Here is a 19,407-nt window from a genome sequence, read left to right as displayed (position 1 = left end):
TGTGTGTGTGTGTGAGAGAGAGAGAGAGAGAGAGAGAGAGAGAGAGAGAGAGAGAGAGAGCAGGCAAGTAGGATTGGAGTCCTTTAGATCTGATCATTCAATTGATTAAAAACTATATGGGGCAAAATCTAGGCAAGATGGGAGGAAGCAGAAGGAGGTTGCTAATAGGGCGATATGCATATGAGGAAGGGGAAGAAAGGGAAGATGATGGAGGTAAGAAAGGAGGAAGGGAGAGAGAGAGAGATGGAGAGAGAATGGGAGGAGAGAGAAAGGGAAGAGTGATCAGTGCTTAGGTAAGAACACAGACATGTTAAAGGGTGTTATCTGACATCTTATGGAAATCTCTTTCCATTTTTCCCACACATAATTTTCAGTAAACATCAGTTTTCATTACTGTGTTAAAGTTGCATCTATTCGAGGGGTGTGTTGAAAGCTAGAGCGCTGTCTCAAGATGGCACAGAGGTCAGAGGCCAAGATGGGTACCTTCAGTATGCACATGGAAAATGTAGGTGGAGGTCACACAAATGTGGCTGAAGGGAGTCACAGGGAACTTTAGGTCTATCTGACTCCCATGCTGGTGTTTGGGAATATAGATCACTGAGGATCCAGAAAGGGGGCCCTATGTGGGATATCAGTTGTTAACTCAAAGGTGAGGCCAAATATTTGAGTTGGAGGCAGAAGATGTTTTATAAGGATAAACCCACAGCCACCAATCATCTCATTAGTATACAAAAGACACTCTTATCAGAGGGTCAGGAACCAAGGCCAACACAAAAAGACTAAATATTTATGTTTTATGACATCACAGGAAGGCATATGCAAATATCAGACTGCCTGGCTTGGACCACCAGGGCAATGGGAATAGGGTAGAATTTGGAAAGAGAGGTGACCTCTGGCCAGTTTGGGCAGAAGACTTACATTGCACAAGAGAAACCACTCTCCAAGACCCAGCTCCAAATGAATCATTCTGAAAAGTCATCCAGCTGTCCTCACCTGAAGACACAGCTGTGGAATCTCATTCTAGGCTCCTCCAGCTTCTGCCTTCCCTCTGACCCTACCTTGACCCCAGTGGATTGAGGACATCTGCATCAAGCCTTGTCTTCCCCTGAGATTGGGAGCTCCTCAGCCCTCAGCAGAGACTAATGTCTCTCTGAGCAGAGAAAACACTAGTCATCCTTGTTCTATGTGGATAGTTGGAGGAAAGAGTAGAGGCTACAAGTTCTCAAAGGCCCCTTGAGGTCCCTCCCAGCGTCTCCAGACCCTGAGGACAAATCTACTTTGGTCTCCTGGGGAGGCCCTGGGGAGCAGCCTGTTGGAAACCTGCAGCAGGGATAAAGCATACAGGATCAGTTCCAGGAGACCCTATGTCTGACCCCACACCTGCCTGTGGGTACCACTGACAGCATCGAGCAGGAGACCTTCTTCTGCCCTTCCCTGCTAGCCGCTTCATGGAAGAGGCAGGCCAGGCTGAGGGGAACCAGAGGGAGAGGGTAGGAAGGCAGAATCAGACAGTTGTGGATAGCACTGCCAAGCCTGGGGATGGAGTCAGGGCTGGGAAGAAGGTCCAGAAGAAAGGATCTCAGTCTTGAGAGGCTGCTGGGGGTCTTCTCAGTTTACCCATTCTGGGTCCTTGGTTCTCACCCAGTCTAGGTTCCCTTTGCATCTCCTAAGTCAGTAGTTTTTAGCCTGGGGTGATTCTGCACTACAGTGGACATTTGGACATGTCCACAGACAGTTTTGGTTGTCATGATCTTGGGAGGGAGGGATGCTACAGACATCTGGTGGCTTGATGCTTGGGATGCTGTTAAATATTGTACAAACACGTAATAGTGTGGTACATTTGTTACAACTGATGAACCATTACGGATCAATTATTATTAACTGAAGTCCAGAGTTTACCTTAGAATTCACTCTTTGTGTTGTAATTTCTATGGATTTTAACAAATTTATAAGATATGGTATGGATTTGCTGGTATACAGAGCATGTATATTCTGAATTTTCACCATTCTCCATCCTCACCAGCAGTGTCAGAGGATTCCTTTCTCTCTACTGCCCAATCACCATAACATTTTCTAATTTGGGGGATTGAATATGTATGCAGCGAAATTTCATTGCTTTCATTCATCTCACCCAGTCCTTTTTTTTGAGCATCTTTTCATTTGCCTGAGTAACTCCTTCTGTGATTTCTCTGCTCATATCCTTTGCTCATATCTATATTGAGGTTCCTACTTCTTGTTTATTCTTCTTGATAGTGTTCCCTTGTCAGTTTTAGACAATGTAAATGATCTTGTACAAATTTTCTATCTGCCTGTTAACTTTATTCAGGATATCCTTTGTGGAACAGAAATTCAAAATATTGATGTTTTCATGTCTTATTAAAGTCACCTTAAGGCTTGTGCTTTAGAAGTTGTTTTTATTTAATTTATTTATTTTGGGCTGTATTGGGTCTTCGTGGCTGCATGCAGGCTTTCTCTAGTTGCGGTGAGCGGGGGCTACTCTTCACTGCAGCGTGCGGGCTTCTCATTGTGGTGGCTTCTCTTGTTGCGGAGCACTGGCTCTAGGTGTGTGGGCTTCAGTGGTTGCAGCACGCGGGCTCAGTAGGTGTGGCTCTTGGGTTCTAGAGTGCAGGCTCAGGAGCTGTGGTGCACGGGCTTAGTTGCTCCGCAGCATGCGGGATCTTCTTGGACCAGGGCTCAAACTCCCGTCTCCTGCACCAGCAAGCAGATTCTCAACCGCTGTGCTACCAGGGAAGTCCCTAGTAGTTTTGTTTAGGAGGTTTTCTCCACTGCTAGATCAACAAAGTAATTCTCATACACTTTCTCCTATTAAATTTATGGTTTATATTTCACATTTATGTCTTGAATCCATCTGGATTCCACCTTTGCATGTGGTCTTGGGCAGAAATTCAGATTTACTTTCCTTCATAAAAGGAGCAGTTTTCCCCCCACAAACTAGTGAAACAAGGTATCTTTTCCTTTATTTTTGCTGCCACCTTTATCATATATTAGATTTTGAATAATAATGGGATATTTTCTAAGATATCTAATCAATTTACCAGTGTTTATGTCTGTTCTTGGTTTATATTTTCAAAATGGCTATGACTCTATAATGTGTCACAATACCTGGGAGGATATATTTTTCCTGTTTACTCCAATTTATAAGATTAATATAGTTTTGCACTGAGTTTATTTTTAGTGGAAACTTAAGACAGTTATTAAGTTTATAATCCATTCACTGGAGTTGTAAATGCAATTGTACTGATGGTGAAATTTAGGGAAGAAGTGGTATCATTACCGTATTAGATCATTTCATCCTAGAGTATTGACTCTTTTCCATGTATTCAAATCATCTTCTATGTTTTTATTATTGGCTAACATATTTGTCTTTGGAGGTATTGCATATCTTTTGTTAAATCCTAGGTATTTTATATCAGAGGTTTTCAAAGTGTGATATGAGACTGCAGGGGGGTTCCAGAGACCATTTCTGGGGGGTCCATCAGGTCCTTACTTTCCCATGTGACGATGCATTTTTGTCATGTGCTTCAAGTAAAATAATGTATTGTCACAGACTAAATGAAGAATCGGACACCAGCATCAAGTTGTCTCCCATCAGGCCAGATGTTGAACGTATTTGTGAAAATGTAAAACAAGGCCACTATTCTCACTACTTAGTTTTTGAAAATGTTGTTATTTTCCTAAAAGTGTTACTATATTAAAATGTAGGGTTTTTATCATAAATGGGTGTTGAATTTTGTCGAAAGCTTTCTCTGCATCTATTGGGATGATCATATGGTTTTCCTCCTTCAATTTGTTAATATGGTGTATCACATTGATTGATATGCGTATATTGAAGAATCCTTGCATTCCTGGGATAAACCCCACTTGATCATAGTGTATGATCCTTTTAATGTGCTGTTGGATTCTGTTTGCTAGTATTTTGTTGAGGGTTTTTGCATCTATGTTCATCAGTGATATTGGCCTGAATGTAATAGGTTTATTACTGTTCTTTTAAATGTTCTTCTACTAAATATTTTTAAAGATTCTCAGGTTCAATTTCTAAAATGGTCAAAATTGATAGTTGTAACTCACTCAAGCAAAAGCCATTTGGGGCACTCAATAATTTTTTATTGTAAGGGGATCCTGAGAACAAAATGTTCAAGGGCTTTTTGTTCCCCTTGTTTAAAAGGCTTTTAATATAAAGCGGATAATTTTTTGCAACATTTCCCAAACTTTTCATTATCAAATTGGCTCAGGCTTCTCAATGATTATCATTTCACAACAATATCTCCATTTTCACCTTCTTTAAATGAATTGGCCTAATAGATGTTCCATTAAAACAGAGCTTCACTCTCAACGTATTTGTAAGTTTGTATTCAAACAGTATGAAGAAAACAGGATCAAAGAATTTAGCCATAAAAGTGAATGGATTACTGATGCATGCTACATCATGGATGCAACTAAGTGAAAGAAGTCAGACACGGAAGGCCACATATTGTATGGTTCCATTTATACGAAATGTCCAGCAGTGGCAAATCCATAGAAAGAGAAAATATTATACATTAGTGGTTGCCAGGGGTTTGGAAGAGAGGGAAATAGGGAATGACTGCTTAAAATGGGTCAAGGGCTTTTTCTTTATAGTCTATGTCACCATTGAGAGTCTTATCCTACTTAATTTAAATTTTATGTCTTGAATGATAATTACTGATGTAATACTATGAGAAATATTATGTATGTTTTTTGGAAGTTGATCTTGCCTTCTGCAGCATTGCGTTTCCTTTTGTTCTAATATATTACATCTTGGTTCTTTCACCTTCTTTATGTACACGATCATGTTTCTTCCCTTCCTAACTTATATAGTTTCTCTCTTTTCCTTTCCTTAGAGCACTGCTCACGGCTTTCAGTTCCACGTTAAAGAACAGCAGAGACAGTAAGTAACCTTGGGTTCTTGTTTCTAAAATAATGCATCTAAAAGTTCCCTATCGGCAAATTATTTGCTGGTTTTGTAGCATATATCTATATTTTCTGGTGTACAGCATAGTGATTCAGTGTTTTTGCAGATTATACTCCATTGAAAGTTATTACAAGACAATAGCTATAATGCCCTGTGCTATACAATATATCTTTGGTGCTTATCCATTTATACATAGTAATTTGCGTCACTTAATCCCATACCCTTAATTTTCCCCTCCCCTCTTCCTTCTCCCCTTTGGTAACCACTAGTTTTTTTTTTCTATATCTGTTTTGCATATAAATTTGTTTGTATTATTTTTTAGATTCCACATATAAATGATATCATGCAGTATTTGTATTTCTCTTATTTCACTAAGCATAGTATTCTCTAGGTCCATCCAGTTTGCTGCAAATGCAAAATTCCATTCTTTTTTATGGCTGAATAATATTCCATTATATATATGTTATTTATATATTAATAATGTTATTAATCTTCTTAAGCCATTTGTATGTCTGCTGATGAGCACTTGGGCTGCTTCCAAATCTTGGCTATTATACATAGTGCTGCTGTGAACATTGAGGTTCATGTATACTTTCAAATTAGTGTTTTCATTTCTTCCAGATACATAGCCAGGAGTGGAATTGCTGGATGATATGGTCGTTCTATTTTTAGTTTTTTTAGGAACCTCCATACTGTTTTTCATAGTGGCTGCACCAATTTACATTCCAAACAATATGGTAGAAGTTTTCCCTTTTCTCCATATCATCTCCAACATATGTTATATGTAGACTTTGATGGTAGCCATTCTGACAGGTGTGAGGTTATTATAACTTGCATTTCTCTAATAATTAGCAATGTTGAGCATCTTTTCACGTTCCTGTTAGCCATCATATGTTTTCTTTGGAAAAATGGTGATGCAGGTCTTCTGCCTATTTTTTGATTAGGTTGTTTTTTGTTATTGAGATTTATGAGCTGTTTATATGTTTTGGATATTAACCCCTTGTCAGTCATAATATTTGCAAACTTCCTCCCATTCCATAGGCTGTCTTCTTGTTTTATCAATTGTTTCCTTTTCTGTGCAAAAGCTTTTAAGTTTAATTAGGTTCCATTTTCTTATTATTGCTTTTATTTATTTTTTTTGCCTTAGGAGACAGATCCAAAAAATATTGCTATGATTTATGTCAGAGAGTGTTCTGCTTATGTTTTCTTCCAGGAGTTTTGTTGTTTCCAGTCTTACATTTAGGTCTTTAATCCATTTTGAGTTTATTTTTGGATATGTTGTGAGGAAATGTTCTAATTTCATTGTTTTACATCGAGTTGTCCAGTTTTTCCAGCACAACTTATTGAAGAAACTGTCTTTTCTTCATTGTATATTCTTGCTTTTTTTGTCATAGATTAATTGAATATAGGCATGTGGGCTTAGTTCTGGGCTCTCTACTATGTTCCACTGATCTATGTGTCTGTTTTGCGCCAGTACCTGTGGTGTATATTCTTCACCTAGCTAAGAAAATCCCCTTTCACAACATGTTGCAAAGAGGATTTTTAAAATAATAAATGGATGTACATATATCATATCATTATGTTGTAGATATAAAACTAAAACAATATTATGTGTCAATTACATGTCAGTTTTTAAAATCATAAAAAGGACTTGAATTTTAGGAAATATAATCCTGCCTTGATAGAAATAATTATATGATTTTCTGCTTTAGCTTATACCCCCGATGAGTCACTTGATAGGTTTTCTGATGCTGAACCATCCCTGTCATTCATGGGAGAAGCAAAAACCTCTTTCTCATAATATACTGTTTTTGAAAAACCACTGGATTTGACTAGGTTATGTCTTCTTATGAATTTAAAAATCTGCATGGATAGGTGAAATGGGCCCATAATTGTCTTTTCTTATTAACATTCTACCTGGTTTAGAATCAAGATTGCATTAACTTAACAAAATGGGGTGAGCATATTTCATATGTTTTTTCTGGTTTTTAAGAATGGGTATAAGATACTCCTCAAATGTTCCTTAAAAGTTTAAGACAGATCACCTGTAAACACACTGGGGCCAAGGATATTGGGGAGGGACAGCATTTCACTAACCTTTTCAATTTCTCTAAAATTTACTTGAGTCTCCAAGGTCCCTGCTTTTTCTCTCTCCAGACTTGGAACTTTATAGTTTTCTAAGAACTTATTTCCTTAGTCTACTCTTCAAATTTCCTAACTTGTATTTTTCTTACTATTTTTATTAATTTTAAAATATCCTTTATTTCTCTAGTTATTTCTCAATTTTAATTTTTGTGTTTTCTTATTGGCATCTTCCTGTTTCTATCTTATTAATCTTTTACAACTTGATTTTGATTTTATTAAGCCTGACTTTCTTCTTGAAAAAGTTTCTTCATAAATATATTTGAGGCTATGTATTTCTTTCACAGTACTGTTAGCTTAAAATGTGACATTAGATGCTTAAATTAGTTAATTATGAGTATTAAATTTTACTTTATGTTTTACTATTGTAACAAAAGATTATTTAATACTACACTTATCTTCCAAACCCAGGGGATTTGAAAAGCTACTGCTCAATCAATTTCTACTTTTAGTGTGCTATAATCTACATATTTATACTTGGAATTCATGGAGAAATTTTTTATGTCCTAAATACAAGGTCAATTTTTATAAAAGTCCCTTGAATGTTTAAAACATATTTAATCCCTCTGTTGAAGAGTCTAAATATATCCAATATCTAATTTCTAAATATTATTAAATGCATAAATTGCCTTTCTAAACTCTATGAAAATGTCTAACTACAAGTTTCATGTATCTATCTATGGTTGATTTAGCCTTTTCTATTTATATCTACTTCACTGAAGTTGTGTGGATTATTTATTTCTTACTATTCCAAGGTATACCGTTACATAGATTAACAATATTTATGCAAATCATTACAATGTTCTCATATACTTAACAAAATAGTCTTCTTTTTCTCTTGGAGTTTGTGTGTGTGTTTGTGTAATTTTTAATTTCAATATGCATTTAAACTAAGAATTTTTTCTTCACAGCCAAAATAACAAGTCACATTTAAAATTAATAACTATAAAATTAATAACTAAATAATAATCTCATATTATACCTACCTAATTATTCATTCATACCATAATCAAAGTTTTCTCTGTTGCCTTAAAATTAATTTACACTGGTTTGTCTAAATCAATATCCAAGCTAGTACCCTATATTGCATCTGGTTTTTATGTCCCTTGAATTTCTCCATATCCTTTAGTAACCGTGGTATCTATGACATGAGACCAATTGTTCTGTATCATGTTCCACCTTTGGGTTTGTCTGATTGCTTCATCATGGTGTCATTTAGCTTGTTCCTCCATTCTTTGTACAATGATCCTTCATTTTGGTAATCATCTTTGGCCAATGGGCATACTTGCAATCTGGTTCTGGCATCCATTTAACATTAAGCCTTTATTCGCTGAAAGTTTCATTTCACACTGGCACAAGATGTCCTAACCTTGCTTCCTTTACCAGAATGTTTCTCCAGGGAAGTCTGATTCTTTGAGTGGCAATTATTCATGAAGATATTATAATTATTGTTCCCTTAAATTTCATTTTGTCTGTTTTCAAAATTACTGCCTCAGCTGTCACTTGGTACATATTTTCCTTGTATATATTCTATCCTTTTATTTTCAAATTTTCTGTTCAGCTCATTTAGAATAGTAAATATAAATATGAAACAATATGGAAAAAAGAGTACTATTAAAACAGTATTAAAATAAATACAAATGTGTTAAAAGGCAAAGACTCTCAGAGGAAAAAACTTTCAGAACTCCAAGAACGAAATAAATATTTTCTAGAACAAGCACATTATTCAAGAGAATATGACCCTGATCAATTATTCAAGAGAATATGACCCTGATCATCTCTGTCTGTCTTCAGTGCCTCCAAAAATGGAAGTTTTCATTTTGCAGTCACTGTTAATAAAAACCCAGGAGCCAAATTGTGTCTTAAGCTTTTAATATACTGATCTCATTTTATTTTTATCACACCACTGAATGATAACAACTATTACGATTTACTCCATCTTACTGATGAAGATTTTGAGACCCAAACAAGTTAAGAAAATAGTTATATAGTATAAACCTCTTCATTTGTCATTTAATCTATGTTAGAGCCTCTGTTTTAACCACTGTGCCCTCATTCTGTTTCTGATCTCACCAGATGCAGCATCCTTGTCTGGGCAGAACTATAGCACAGTGGCTGAATTCATCCTCATTGGGTTCTCCAACTTCCCTCAGAGGCTCCTGCCCACCTTCTTCCTACTGTACCTGCTGATGTACCTGTTTACGCTGCTGGGGAACCTGCTCATCATGGTCACCATCTGGAGGGAGCACAGCCTCCACACACCAATGTACCTCTTCCTGTGTGCCCTCTCCATCTCCGAGATTCTGTTCACTGTTGCCATCACCCCTCGAATGCTGATCGACATGCTCTCCAACCACCACTCCATTACCTTTGTGGATTGTGCCAGCCAGATATTCTTCTCCTTCACGTTTGGCTTCACCCACTCCTTCCTGCTCATGATCATGGGCTATGACCGCTATGTGGCCATCTGCCACCCCCTGCACTACAACATGCTCATGAGCCCCCATGACTGTGCCCGTCTTGTGTCCTGGTGCTGGGCTGGTGGCTCAGTCATGGGCATGATGGTGACATTGATAGTTTTTCATCTCACATTCTGTAGGTCTAATGAGATTCACCATTTTGCCTGTCATGTGCTTGCCCTCTTGAAATTGGCATGTGGGAAGGAAACAGCCCCTGTCACCATGGTTGTGATCATGGTTTGTGTCACAGCCCTGCTGGGGTGCTTATTCTTCATCATCCTCTCCTATGTCTTCATCGTGGCTGCCATCTTGAGGATCCCCTCTGCTGAGGGCTGGCACAAGACCTTCTCCACCTGTGTATCCCACCTCACCATAGTGGTGGTGCACTACAGTTTTGCCTCCATCATCTACCTCAAGCCCAAGGGACCCCATTCTATGGACAGTAACACACTGATGGCCACCACCTATACAGTCTTTACCCCCTTTCTTAGCCCGATCATTTTCAGCCTCGGGAATAAGGAGCTGAAGAGCGTCATAAAGAGAAGTTTCTGCAGAAAATTCTTTCCCCTAAGCTGCTGATGGCCAGTTTCATGGAAAAGAAATACAATAAAGGGGCTGGGATAATAATATATGTCCCCATAGAACTGTGGTAGGGCTTCAGTTGTGTTAAAATATCTACACTCTATGCTAGCTCTTCGTTTTTCCTCAATTTGCCACCCTTTTGTCACCACGATCTCTCATTTATGACCCAGTGTGATGAACTCCATCCCATCATCTATTCCTTAAAATGTATTATATCTATGGGCATGTTGGGAGCATCCCGTGAATGAGCATTGGTTCTGATGCCCATGGTTCTTTCTGAGTGGGCAAGCAAGAAAAGACTTTATTTTCCTCTCTTCCCACCAATATAAGATAAAAAAGAATAACAAAATAATAATAAAAACCAACAAGCATTGAAAATTTTCTATATATCAAGCACTGTGCCTAGTGTTTATAATTATCTTTTTAGTTATAGCAAGTGTAAAAAAAGAATAAACTATTTGTCTCCAAGGAAATGGTTTACTAATTACAGGGCTATTTGTGCATGAGATATGAGAAAGAAGAAATAGAAGGAAAAATGAGGGAGTGAGGAAAAGTAAGAGAGAAACAAAGAGAGTGATTTAGAGGAGAGAGAGAGAGAGAGAGAGAGAGAAGGGAAGGAGAAAGGGAAGAGGGGTCAATGCTTAGGTAAGCACATAGACATGTTAAAGTGTGTTATTATCTCACATCTTACAGAAATCTTTTTCCCTTTTCCCCACACATAACCTTCAGTGAAATATAAATTTCTCATTACTATGCTAAAGTTGTATCTTCTGGGGGAGTGTGTTGAAAGGCAGAGTGCTATCTCAAGATGGCACAAAGAGAGGTCAGAGGCTGCCTATGGGTATCTTCATTATGCCAATGGGAAACGTTGATGGGGGTCACATAACATGTGAATAAATAGAGTCCCATGGACCTTTATGTCTGTCTGACTCCCACTCTGGTGTTTGGGAATATAGGACTGAGGATCCAGGAAGAGGGTCCTTGTGGAATGTCTTCTTTATTCTGCTCTGCAGTAGTTATTTCCACTATTTTATCTTCCAGGTCACTTATCCATTCTTCTGCCTCAGTTATTCTGCTCTTGATTCCTTCTAGAGAATTTTTAATTTCATTCATTGTGTTGTTCATTTTTTGTTTGCTCTTTAGTTCTTCTAGGTCCTTGTTAAATATTTCTTGTGTTTTCTCCATTCTGTTTACAAGATTTTGAATCATCTTTACTATCATTTTTCTGAATTCTTTTTCAGGTAGACTGCCAGTTCCTCTTCATTTTTTTGGTATGGTGGGTTTTTTTGTTTTTTTGTTTTTTTGTTTTTTTGTTTTTTTCTTTTGGCGGTATGCGGGCCTCTCACTGTTGTGGCCTCCCCCGTTGCGGAGCACAGGCTCCGGATGCGCAGGCCCAGCGGCCATGGCTCACGGGCCCAGCCGCTCCGCGGCATATGGGATCCTCCCAGACCGGGGCACGAACCTGTATCCCCTGCATCGGCAGGCGGACTCTCAACCACTGCGCCACCAGGGAGGCCCGGTATGGTGGGTTTTTACCTTGCTCCTTCATCTGCTATGTGTTTCTCTGTCTTCTCTTTTGCTTAACTTACGTATTTGGGGTCTCCTTTTTGCAGGCTGCAGGTTCGTAGTTCCCATTGTTTTTGGTGTCTGCCCCCAGTGGCTAAGGTTGGTTCAGTGGGTTGTGTAGGCTTCCTGGTGGAGGGGACTAGTCCCTGTGTTCTGGTGGATGAGGCTGGATCTTGCCTTTCTGGTGGGCAGGTCCACATCTGGTGGTGTGTTTTGGGGTGTTTGTGACCTTATTATGATTTTAGGCAGCCTCTGTGCTAATGGGTGGGTTTGTGTTCCTGTCTTGCTAGTTGTTTGGCATGGGGTGTCCAGTACTGTAGCTTGCTGGTCATTGAGTGGAGCTGGGTCTTGGCGTTGAGATGGAGATCTCTGGGAGATTTTCTCCTTTTGATATTACATGGAGCTGGGAGGTCTCTGGTGGACCAATGTCCTGAACTCGGCTCTCCCATCTCAGATGCACAGCCCTGATGGCCGGCTGGAGCACCAAGAGCCTGTCATCCACATGACTCAGAATTAAAGGGAGAAAAAGAGAAAGAAAAATAAAATAAAATAGAATAGAATAAAGTTATTAAAATAAAATATAATTATTAAATTTTTTAATTTAAAAAGTAATAAAAGAAAGAAAAGAAGAAACAGAAAGAAAGAAAGAAAGAAGAGAGCAACCAAACCAAGAAACAAATCCACCAATGATAGCAAGTGCTAAAAACTATACTAACAACAAACACAAAAACAAACAAACAAAAAAAGGAAAGACAGAACCCTAGGACAAGTGGTAAAAGAAAGCTATACAGACAAAATCACACACAGAAGCATACACATACACACTCACAAAAAGAGAAAAGGGGAAAAAAATATATATCATTGCTCCCAAAGTCCACCTCCTCAATTTGGGATGATTCATTGTCTATTCAGGTATTCCACTGATGCAGGGTACATCAAGTTGATTGTGGAGATTTAATCCAGACCTCCTTGAACATGCCTCACAGTGCACCTTCAAGAGAATTCCTCTGTGGTGGAATTGCTGGGTTGGGAGGGGGACTCTGTCATCATCTCAGAATTCCTGTCCACAGCTTGGGGAAAGCCTCAGTGAAGATGCCCAAAAAGGGGTCAATGAATCAACAAGGAAGTGAGACAGGGAGTGTAGACTTCCTGGGTAGGGGAGGAGAGACACAGGGCAGCAGGCAGAGGGACCCAGAGAGAAGGTTCCTCTCCAGGTCCAGAGAACACAAGTCATTAGAGGACAGAGGATTGAGCAGCCACTGTGTGCTGAGCTATAGGAGAGGGAAGGATTTGAGATGGGTCTTGAAAGCTGGAGCAAAGTCCTGAAGGAAGAACATTTGAGGCAGAGGAAAGAGCAAGTGCAAAGGTCCTGGGGAAGAATAAATCTCGGTCAAAGAGACCTGTGTGGCTGGGAGACAATGATATAAATGGAGAGGAGGGAGGTGAGCAGGACCTAGACTTTGCAGAATTCGGATTTTTTTTCACTTTTTTTTTTTTTAAGATTCCATATACATTTGATACCATGCAGTATTTGTCTTTCCCTGTTTGGCTTATTTCACTTAGCATAAGGCCCTCAAGGTATATCCATGTTGTCGCAAATGGCAGGATTTCCTTCTTTCTCATGGTTGAATAATATTCATATATATATTATATGAATATTATATAAAACCACATCTTCTTTATCCATTCTTCCATTGTTTCCATATCTCAACTATTGTAAACAATGCTGCAATGAACATGAAGATGCAGGTATCTCTTCAATGTCCCATTTTTATTTCCTTTGGATATAAGGAAATAAAAGAAGTGGAATTGCCAGATCATATGGTAGTTCTATGTTTAATATTTGAGGAAACTCCATTTGTTTTCCATAGCAGTTGCACCAGGATTTGGAATTTTACTCCAAATATTACTGGGAGGAAAGTACTATGTGAAGGACGAGATCTAATTTACTTTTGTAAAACCTCCTCCTACCTGATTAATGGAAATATTATCATAGGGGCCCGAAGTAGAAATCAGAGCTATATGAATATCTGGGGAAAAGAGTGTTCTAAGCAGAGGGAACAGCAAATGCAAAGGCCCTGAGGCAGGAGCATCTCTGGATTATTCAAGGACCATCAAAGAAACCAGAATGAGCACAGGAGATGAGATCAGAAATGAGAAGGGAGGGACAGATTTGAAGGTGATCGTCACTAGGTCTCTTGCAGCTTTAAAAAAATAACGCTTTTCTTTTAATGTCAATAGCATTGTACAAGGTGCTGAGTCCTCTCTTAGTTTCTACTAAACTAACAGAATTAAAATTAAAAGCAAAGTCCTAGCTCTCATAACCCTGTCTGAGATTTTTATGTATTCAATACCTCTCTGTGTGATTAAGTCCTAGGAATGGTTTAATTGTCCTATTTATTTGATCAGCTTAATTTTATTAATATTTGTTCCACAGAGCTGCATGGATATACTTCGATCAACTTCTAGGATTCAATAAGTTTATCTTGTCCTCAAACAACAAATTCATTTTCATAAGAGTTAGTAGAGGATCCCCTAAGAGTTTCCATCCCACACCTGGGATTGATATTTATTTTGTTGGTTTTCAAATGGCATATCATTTCTATAATTATCTTACATTTCTCTTTCGTCGTTTTCTTTATTTGCAAGTGCTCAATACTTTTTTTTTTCTGGAAAGTATAAATTTGTTTTCTTTTTTGAATTTAATTTTTTATTTTATATTAGAGTATAGTTGATTTACAATGTTTTGTTAATTTCAGGTGTGCAGCAAAGTGATTCAGTTATACATACATCCATTCTTTTCCAGATTCTTTTCCCATGTACGTTATTACAGAGTATTTAGTAGAGTTCCCTGTGCTATACAGTAGGTCCTTGTTGATTATCTATTTTTTTAATTAATTTATTTTGGCTGTGCTGGGTCTTCATTGCGGTGCGTGGGCTCTAGAGTGCACAGGCTCTAGAGTGCACAGGCTCAGTAGCTGCATCGTGTGGGCTTAGATGGGTATGTGGGATCTTTGCTCACTGCTCGAACCTGGAGCCCCTGCATTGGGAGCTCGGAGTCTTAACCACTGGACAACCAGGGAAGTCCCGATTATCTATTTTATATACAGTAGCGTGTATATGTTGACCCCAATTTCCTAATTTATCCCTCCCCCTCCCCTTTGGTAACAATACTTTTTATATATCAAATTATTGTCAGCTTTAACAACTGAAACATTCCTTTCTTGTAAGACTGAATGAAGTGTTGATATCCCTGTTAGAACTGCATTTATTAAATCCAAATCCTCAAAAAAAAAGCACACACATAATTATTTTCTAATGTTAACTCCTTTCTCGTAATTTTTATTGAGAAGAATTTACAAGACTTGACATGATTTTCAGGCTGCTCTTACAGCTCCAGCCCCTCAGGTTGTCCATTTGGATCCAAATACTCTTCTTGTTTTCACTATTTCAATCCCCAGCTTTTTAGATATGTTGGTTTATTCTCTCTGTGTTTATTGGATGCATAGTGGCATACAGAAATTTTTACAGAAAATGTTTAAAGTGTTTCATTTGAATTATATCTTTTTTGAATCACCCAGAGATAACTGAACAAAGGGACTTAAATGAAACCAAATTAAAATATCCAGGAAGTTTTGTAACTTTTGCCTGAAACCCCAAATTTATATTATATCTGTATAAAAGCCAAGAAGGTCTTCATGTGACTACTTTTCATTGAGAAGACATTTCTAAAACACCATCCGATCATCTCAGACATCATTTGACCACGTTTCAGAGTCAGTAAATGTAATTCTGTTTTTTACTTTTTTCCAATTTTATTTCAAATGTTCTGAAATAAATCACAACCTCATGTGATCAACAAACTTAAACTACCTTCAAAGTCTTGAATTTCACTTTATAAATAAATTGCAGGGAAAAAAAAGTTAGTGACACTGATGAAACTTCACTGGTAATGGCTGAAATTTTACCGACCTGATGTAGTTTTCCAAAAAGGTATTTTCTCTTTCCAGTAAATGGGTTTTACCATAAGCAGGTGCATGTGTCAGAATGGCAATGTCATGCCTACATCAAAATTACATTTTTTGAAATTCTGTTAATTATTTCATATCTGAAAAGTCTCAATTACTTTTAATCATACACTAGAGTGTATTAAAAGTCCTGTATTACTTTCTAAATGCTTTCTGTCTGCTTTACCAACATATAATACTTTGACATAAATTTTTCCCAGAATTTCTGTTGTTCAAACGCTTTTTAGTGTCTCACTGAATAATGATGTTCTTTTCTTTTTTCCTCATTGACCATTACAAATTTTCTTTATTTGAGCCAAAAATGAACAAAACATGATTGCTATTCAGATGAAATATTTAAGTATGAGCACTTCCAACTTTAATGAACGGTTTTGAATAGCACTTGGACACAATATTTATATCACCTGTTACCGTAAACTACCCATATTTTTATTTTAAAAAAATTGTTTTTCACTCCAAAATTATAAATTAAGTGTTACATTTTACAGTGAGTCTTACACAGTAGCAAAACGGTTCCACGTTGCTCAACTTCTGCAAGTATCAGATGTTCCAGGACTGCTATTCACCGTGAATATCATTTCTTTTCTATTCTTCCAAAAATACAGCAATATTTAAAGGGAACATTATCCAAGCTTTGTTGCCTTTTCATTCTGGATGTTTTCTTTTCATGTTTATTGTAAACTTTTGATTTTATAATTATGAGAACATTGCACACTGAAAATTTAGACAAAAACTACAATGCACAAACAATAAAAACCAAAGTAAATCTTAACTATTTAAAACCAGGACCAACCTCAAAATTTGAGGGTAATGATAAACTGGTATTTCTCCTATAGCACAGATAATTTTATAAGCACACAACCACACTGCTCACAGTGACAGTAGCCAAACTGGCAGAAAGTTTGGCAAATGTTTCTCAGATGTTGCTCATGTATCAAAGCTCATTACAACATTCAACAATGGTAAACTTGAAAGTGCGTTTATATTATAATTTGTATTGCTAATTAATTTTATTATTCTTTGGATGTTCTTTAAGGGTATATTCCAGCCTCTGCCAAATCTTTCTAGATTTTAGCAATGGGACTAGTGTGCTGGTGCATACTGACTCTATACTAGCCTTGGATTAACAATAGGAGGTCATGGTTGCTCTTGACATGCAAGGACAGGCAATGTTTTTGAGGAGTATGAGATCTAATGGAGCAGAGAAAGGGGAGTTGTAGCAGGAGAGGTATTTGGGACAAAGAAGGGATTCCTTCAAAAATAGAAGATTTTTTGGAATCCTTGCATTTTAGTTTGAAATCGCCCCAAAGCATGTTCTGAGTCAAGAACTTGAGCGCAAATAGCTTATTTGGGAAATAATCCCAGGAGACCCAATGAGTGTTTGGAGAAAGGAGGTGTGGATAAGTAGGTTACCACTCTTGGCAACTGAGGGGTCATCTTTCTAGGGATCCTTGAGAGAACACACCCCAGAACTGCTTTACTCAGAAGTGATGAAGCTGGGGCGTTCACCCAACAAGGCCTGTCCCTCACTGGCCAAAAGTCACTCTTGGGGTGCCAACCCCCAACACTTCCATGTTACCCTGTGTGCAGGCTGAGCCTACTCTGGTGACCAGATGAAGCCTTGGGGCATAGAGATACACGTGATGGAAGTGAGAAATGGTCAGTGTGCTTGGGAGCTGTCCACCAAGCTCCAGGTGACATCTTGCAGGTGGGCTGTGGGGAATGAATGGTGTGTTCACTGATGGAAATGATGCAGCAAATGGTGGGGGAGGGTCCTGTTGTAGGAGAGAGTGGGAAGAACTGATGAATGGCTGAACTAACAAGAGGGGATGAGATCCAGGGTGCAAAGGAGAGGCTGGCCTTGGCCAGGACCCTGGACAGCTCCTCCGTGTCATTTCTGATTGATTCAGGATGGCCGTTGAAGAGGCAAATCTCACCCTGGTCTCTGAGTTCCTGTTCCTGGGCTTCTCAGAGGACCCCAAGCAACAGCAGCTGCTGTTCATACTCTTCCTGAGCATGTACCTGGTTACAGGACTGGGGAACCTACTCATTATCTTGGCCATCACCATCGACATCCAGCTCCCATGTACTTCTACCTGGCCAACCTGGACTTTTTGGACATTTGCCACACCTCCACCATCATCTGCAAGATGTTGGCCAATCACGTGTCAGGACACAAAGGAATTCCTTATGCTGGCTGCCTGACCCAGATGTTCTTCTTCATGTGGTTTGCCGGCATAGGCAGCTTCCTGCTGACCGCCATGGTCTATGACCGCCATGTGGCCATCTGTCACCCTCTGCACTATGCCACGCCTGTGATACCACAGCTCTGTAGCCTCCTGGTGGCAGCATCCTGGACTGCAACCTTTGGGAATGCCTTGACCTACACGATATTACTGACCCGCCTCTCATTCTGCATCCACAACCAGATCCCCCATTTCTTCTGTGACCTCAGCCGTCTGCTGAAGCTCCCATGCTCTGACACCTTTCTCAACAATGCAATGGTGTACACTGTGGGCGCCCTGCCCATCATCACCCCCTTTGTGGGCATCTTGGTATCCTACACGCACATCTTTGCTGCTTCGTTGAGGATCCCGTCCACCAGAAGCAAGCGGAAGGCCTTCTCCACCTGTGACTCTCACCTCTCTGTGGTGTCCCTGTTCTACAACACACTCATCAGGGTTTATTTCAGCCCCATGTCCTCCCGCACGGCCCAGAAGGACACAACCGCTGCAGTAATATACACCGTGGTCACTCCCATGCTGAACCCCTTCATCTACAGTCTACGCAACAACGACATGAAGGGCGCCTTGGGGGCCCTCATCAGCAGAAGGCCAGTTTTTATTCGGTGACCACAGCATTGGAATGTCTGTCCAAATACAGCGCCCATCTGTTCTGAACTTCAGGGCACAGTCCCAGTCTTAGATAGTTCCTTCATATCACTCTTGGTTCATTTGTTTATCATCCTTCCGACAGATATTTATTGAACATCTGTCACATTTTACTATTTACTGTTTACTATTTACAGTCTTTCAAGAGTCTGGCAGGGAACAAACAAAATCCCTGATCTTGTGGCACTTAAACTGCAGCCTAAAGAACACATAATGGTTAAAAGGAAGTACTCTGGGGCTTCCCTGGTGGTGCAGTGGTTGCGAGTCTGCCTGCCAATGCAGGGGACACGGGTTCGTGCCCCGGTCCGGGAGGATCCCACATGCCACGGAGCGGCTAGGCCCATGAGCCATGGCCTCTGAGCCTGCGCGTCCGGAGCCTGAGCTCCGCAACGGGAGAGGCCACAGCAGTGAGAGGCCCGCATACCACACACACACACACACACAAAAAGGAAGTACTCTGGAAACCAGAGAGACCAGGATTCAAGCCCCACATTGGGTTAAGGGTCAGGTTACGCTGCTATAAGAAAGACCCAAGGCAAAAGCTCAGAAGTCATAAGATTTTGCAGACTGAACTCGGATTTTTTAGCAACATAGTTGCTTCAGAAACCTTAGTAGACATCTGGTCTAGTTGCTTCTAGCTAGTTCCATTGTTAGAACATTCAGTGTTCTTTTCTAGCCAGAGTTCTTGTGTCTATTTAATTTGCAGTATTTGCTTCATTGAACTATCTACATCTTTGTCATTCTCCATTAATGGTCATCTGAAACAATAGCCTTGGGCAGGATCCTTG

The 19,407-nt window shown here is 39.2% G+C and overlaps 1 protein-coding gene across 1 annotated transcript; it reads left to right on the top strand.

Annotated features, from left to right (window-relative positions):
* Nucleotides 1-9,161: 9,161 nt before the first annotated feature.
* Nucleotides 9,162-18,580, top strand: LOC309805326 (uncharacterized protein; the record flags this gene model as incomplete). Its single annotated transcript, XM_082623252.1, is given in 4 exon segments — nt 9,162-10,123; nt 17,361-17,436; nt 17,639-17,805; nt 17,808-18,580. Coding segments are annotated over 4 exon segments (1,857 nt in total). The 5' UTR covers nt 9,162-9,282.
* Between the last annotated feature and the right edge of the window lie 827 nt (nt 18,581-19,407).

The sequence above is a fragment of the Mesoplodon mirus genome (genome assembly GCF_964341445.2).
Source record: "Mesoplodon mirus genome assembly, chromosome: 5".
Taxonomy (NCBI): Eukaryota; Metazoa; Chordata; class Mammalia; order Artiodactyla; family Ziphiidae; genus Mesoplodon; species Mesoplodon mirus.
This window is presented reverse-complemented; position numbering and strand designations above follow the sequence as displayed.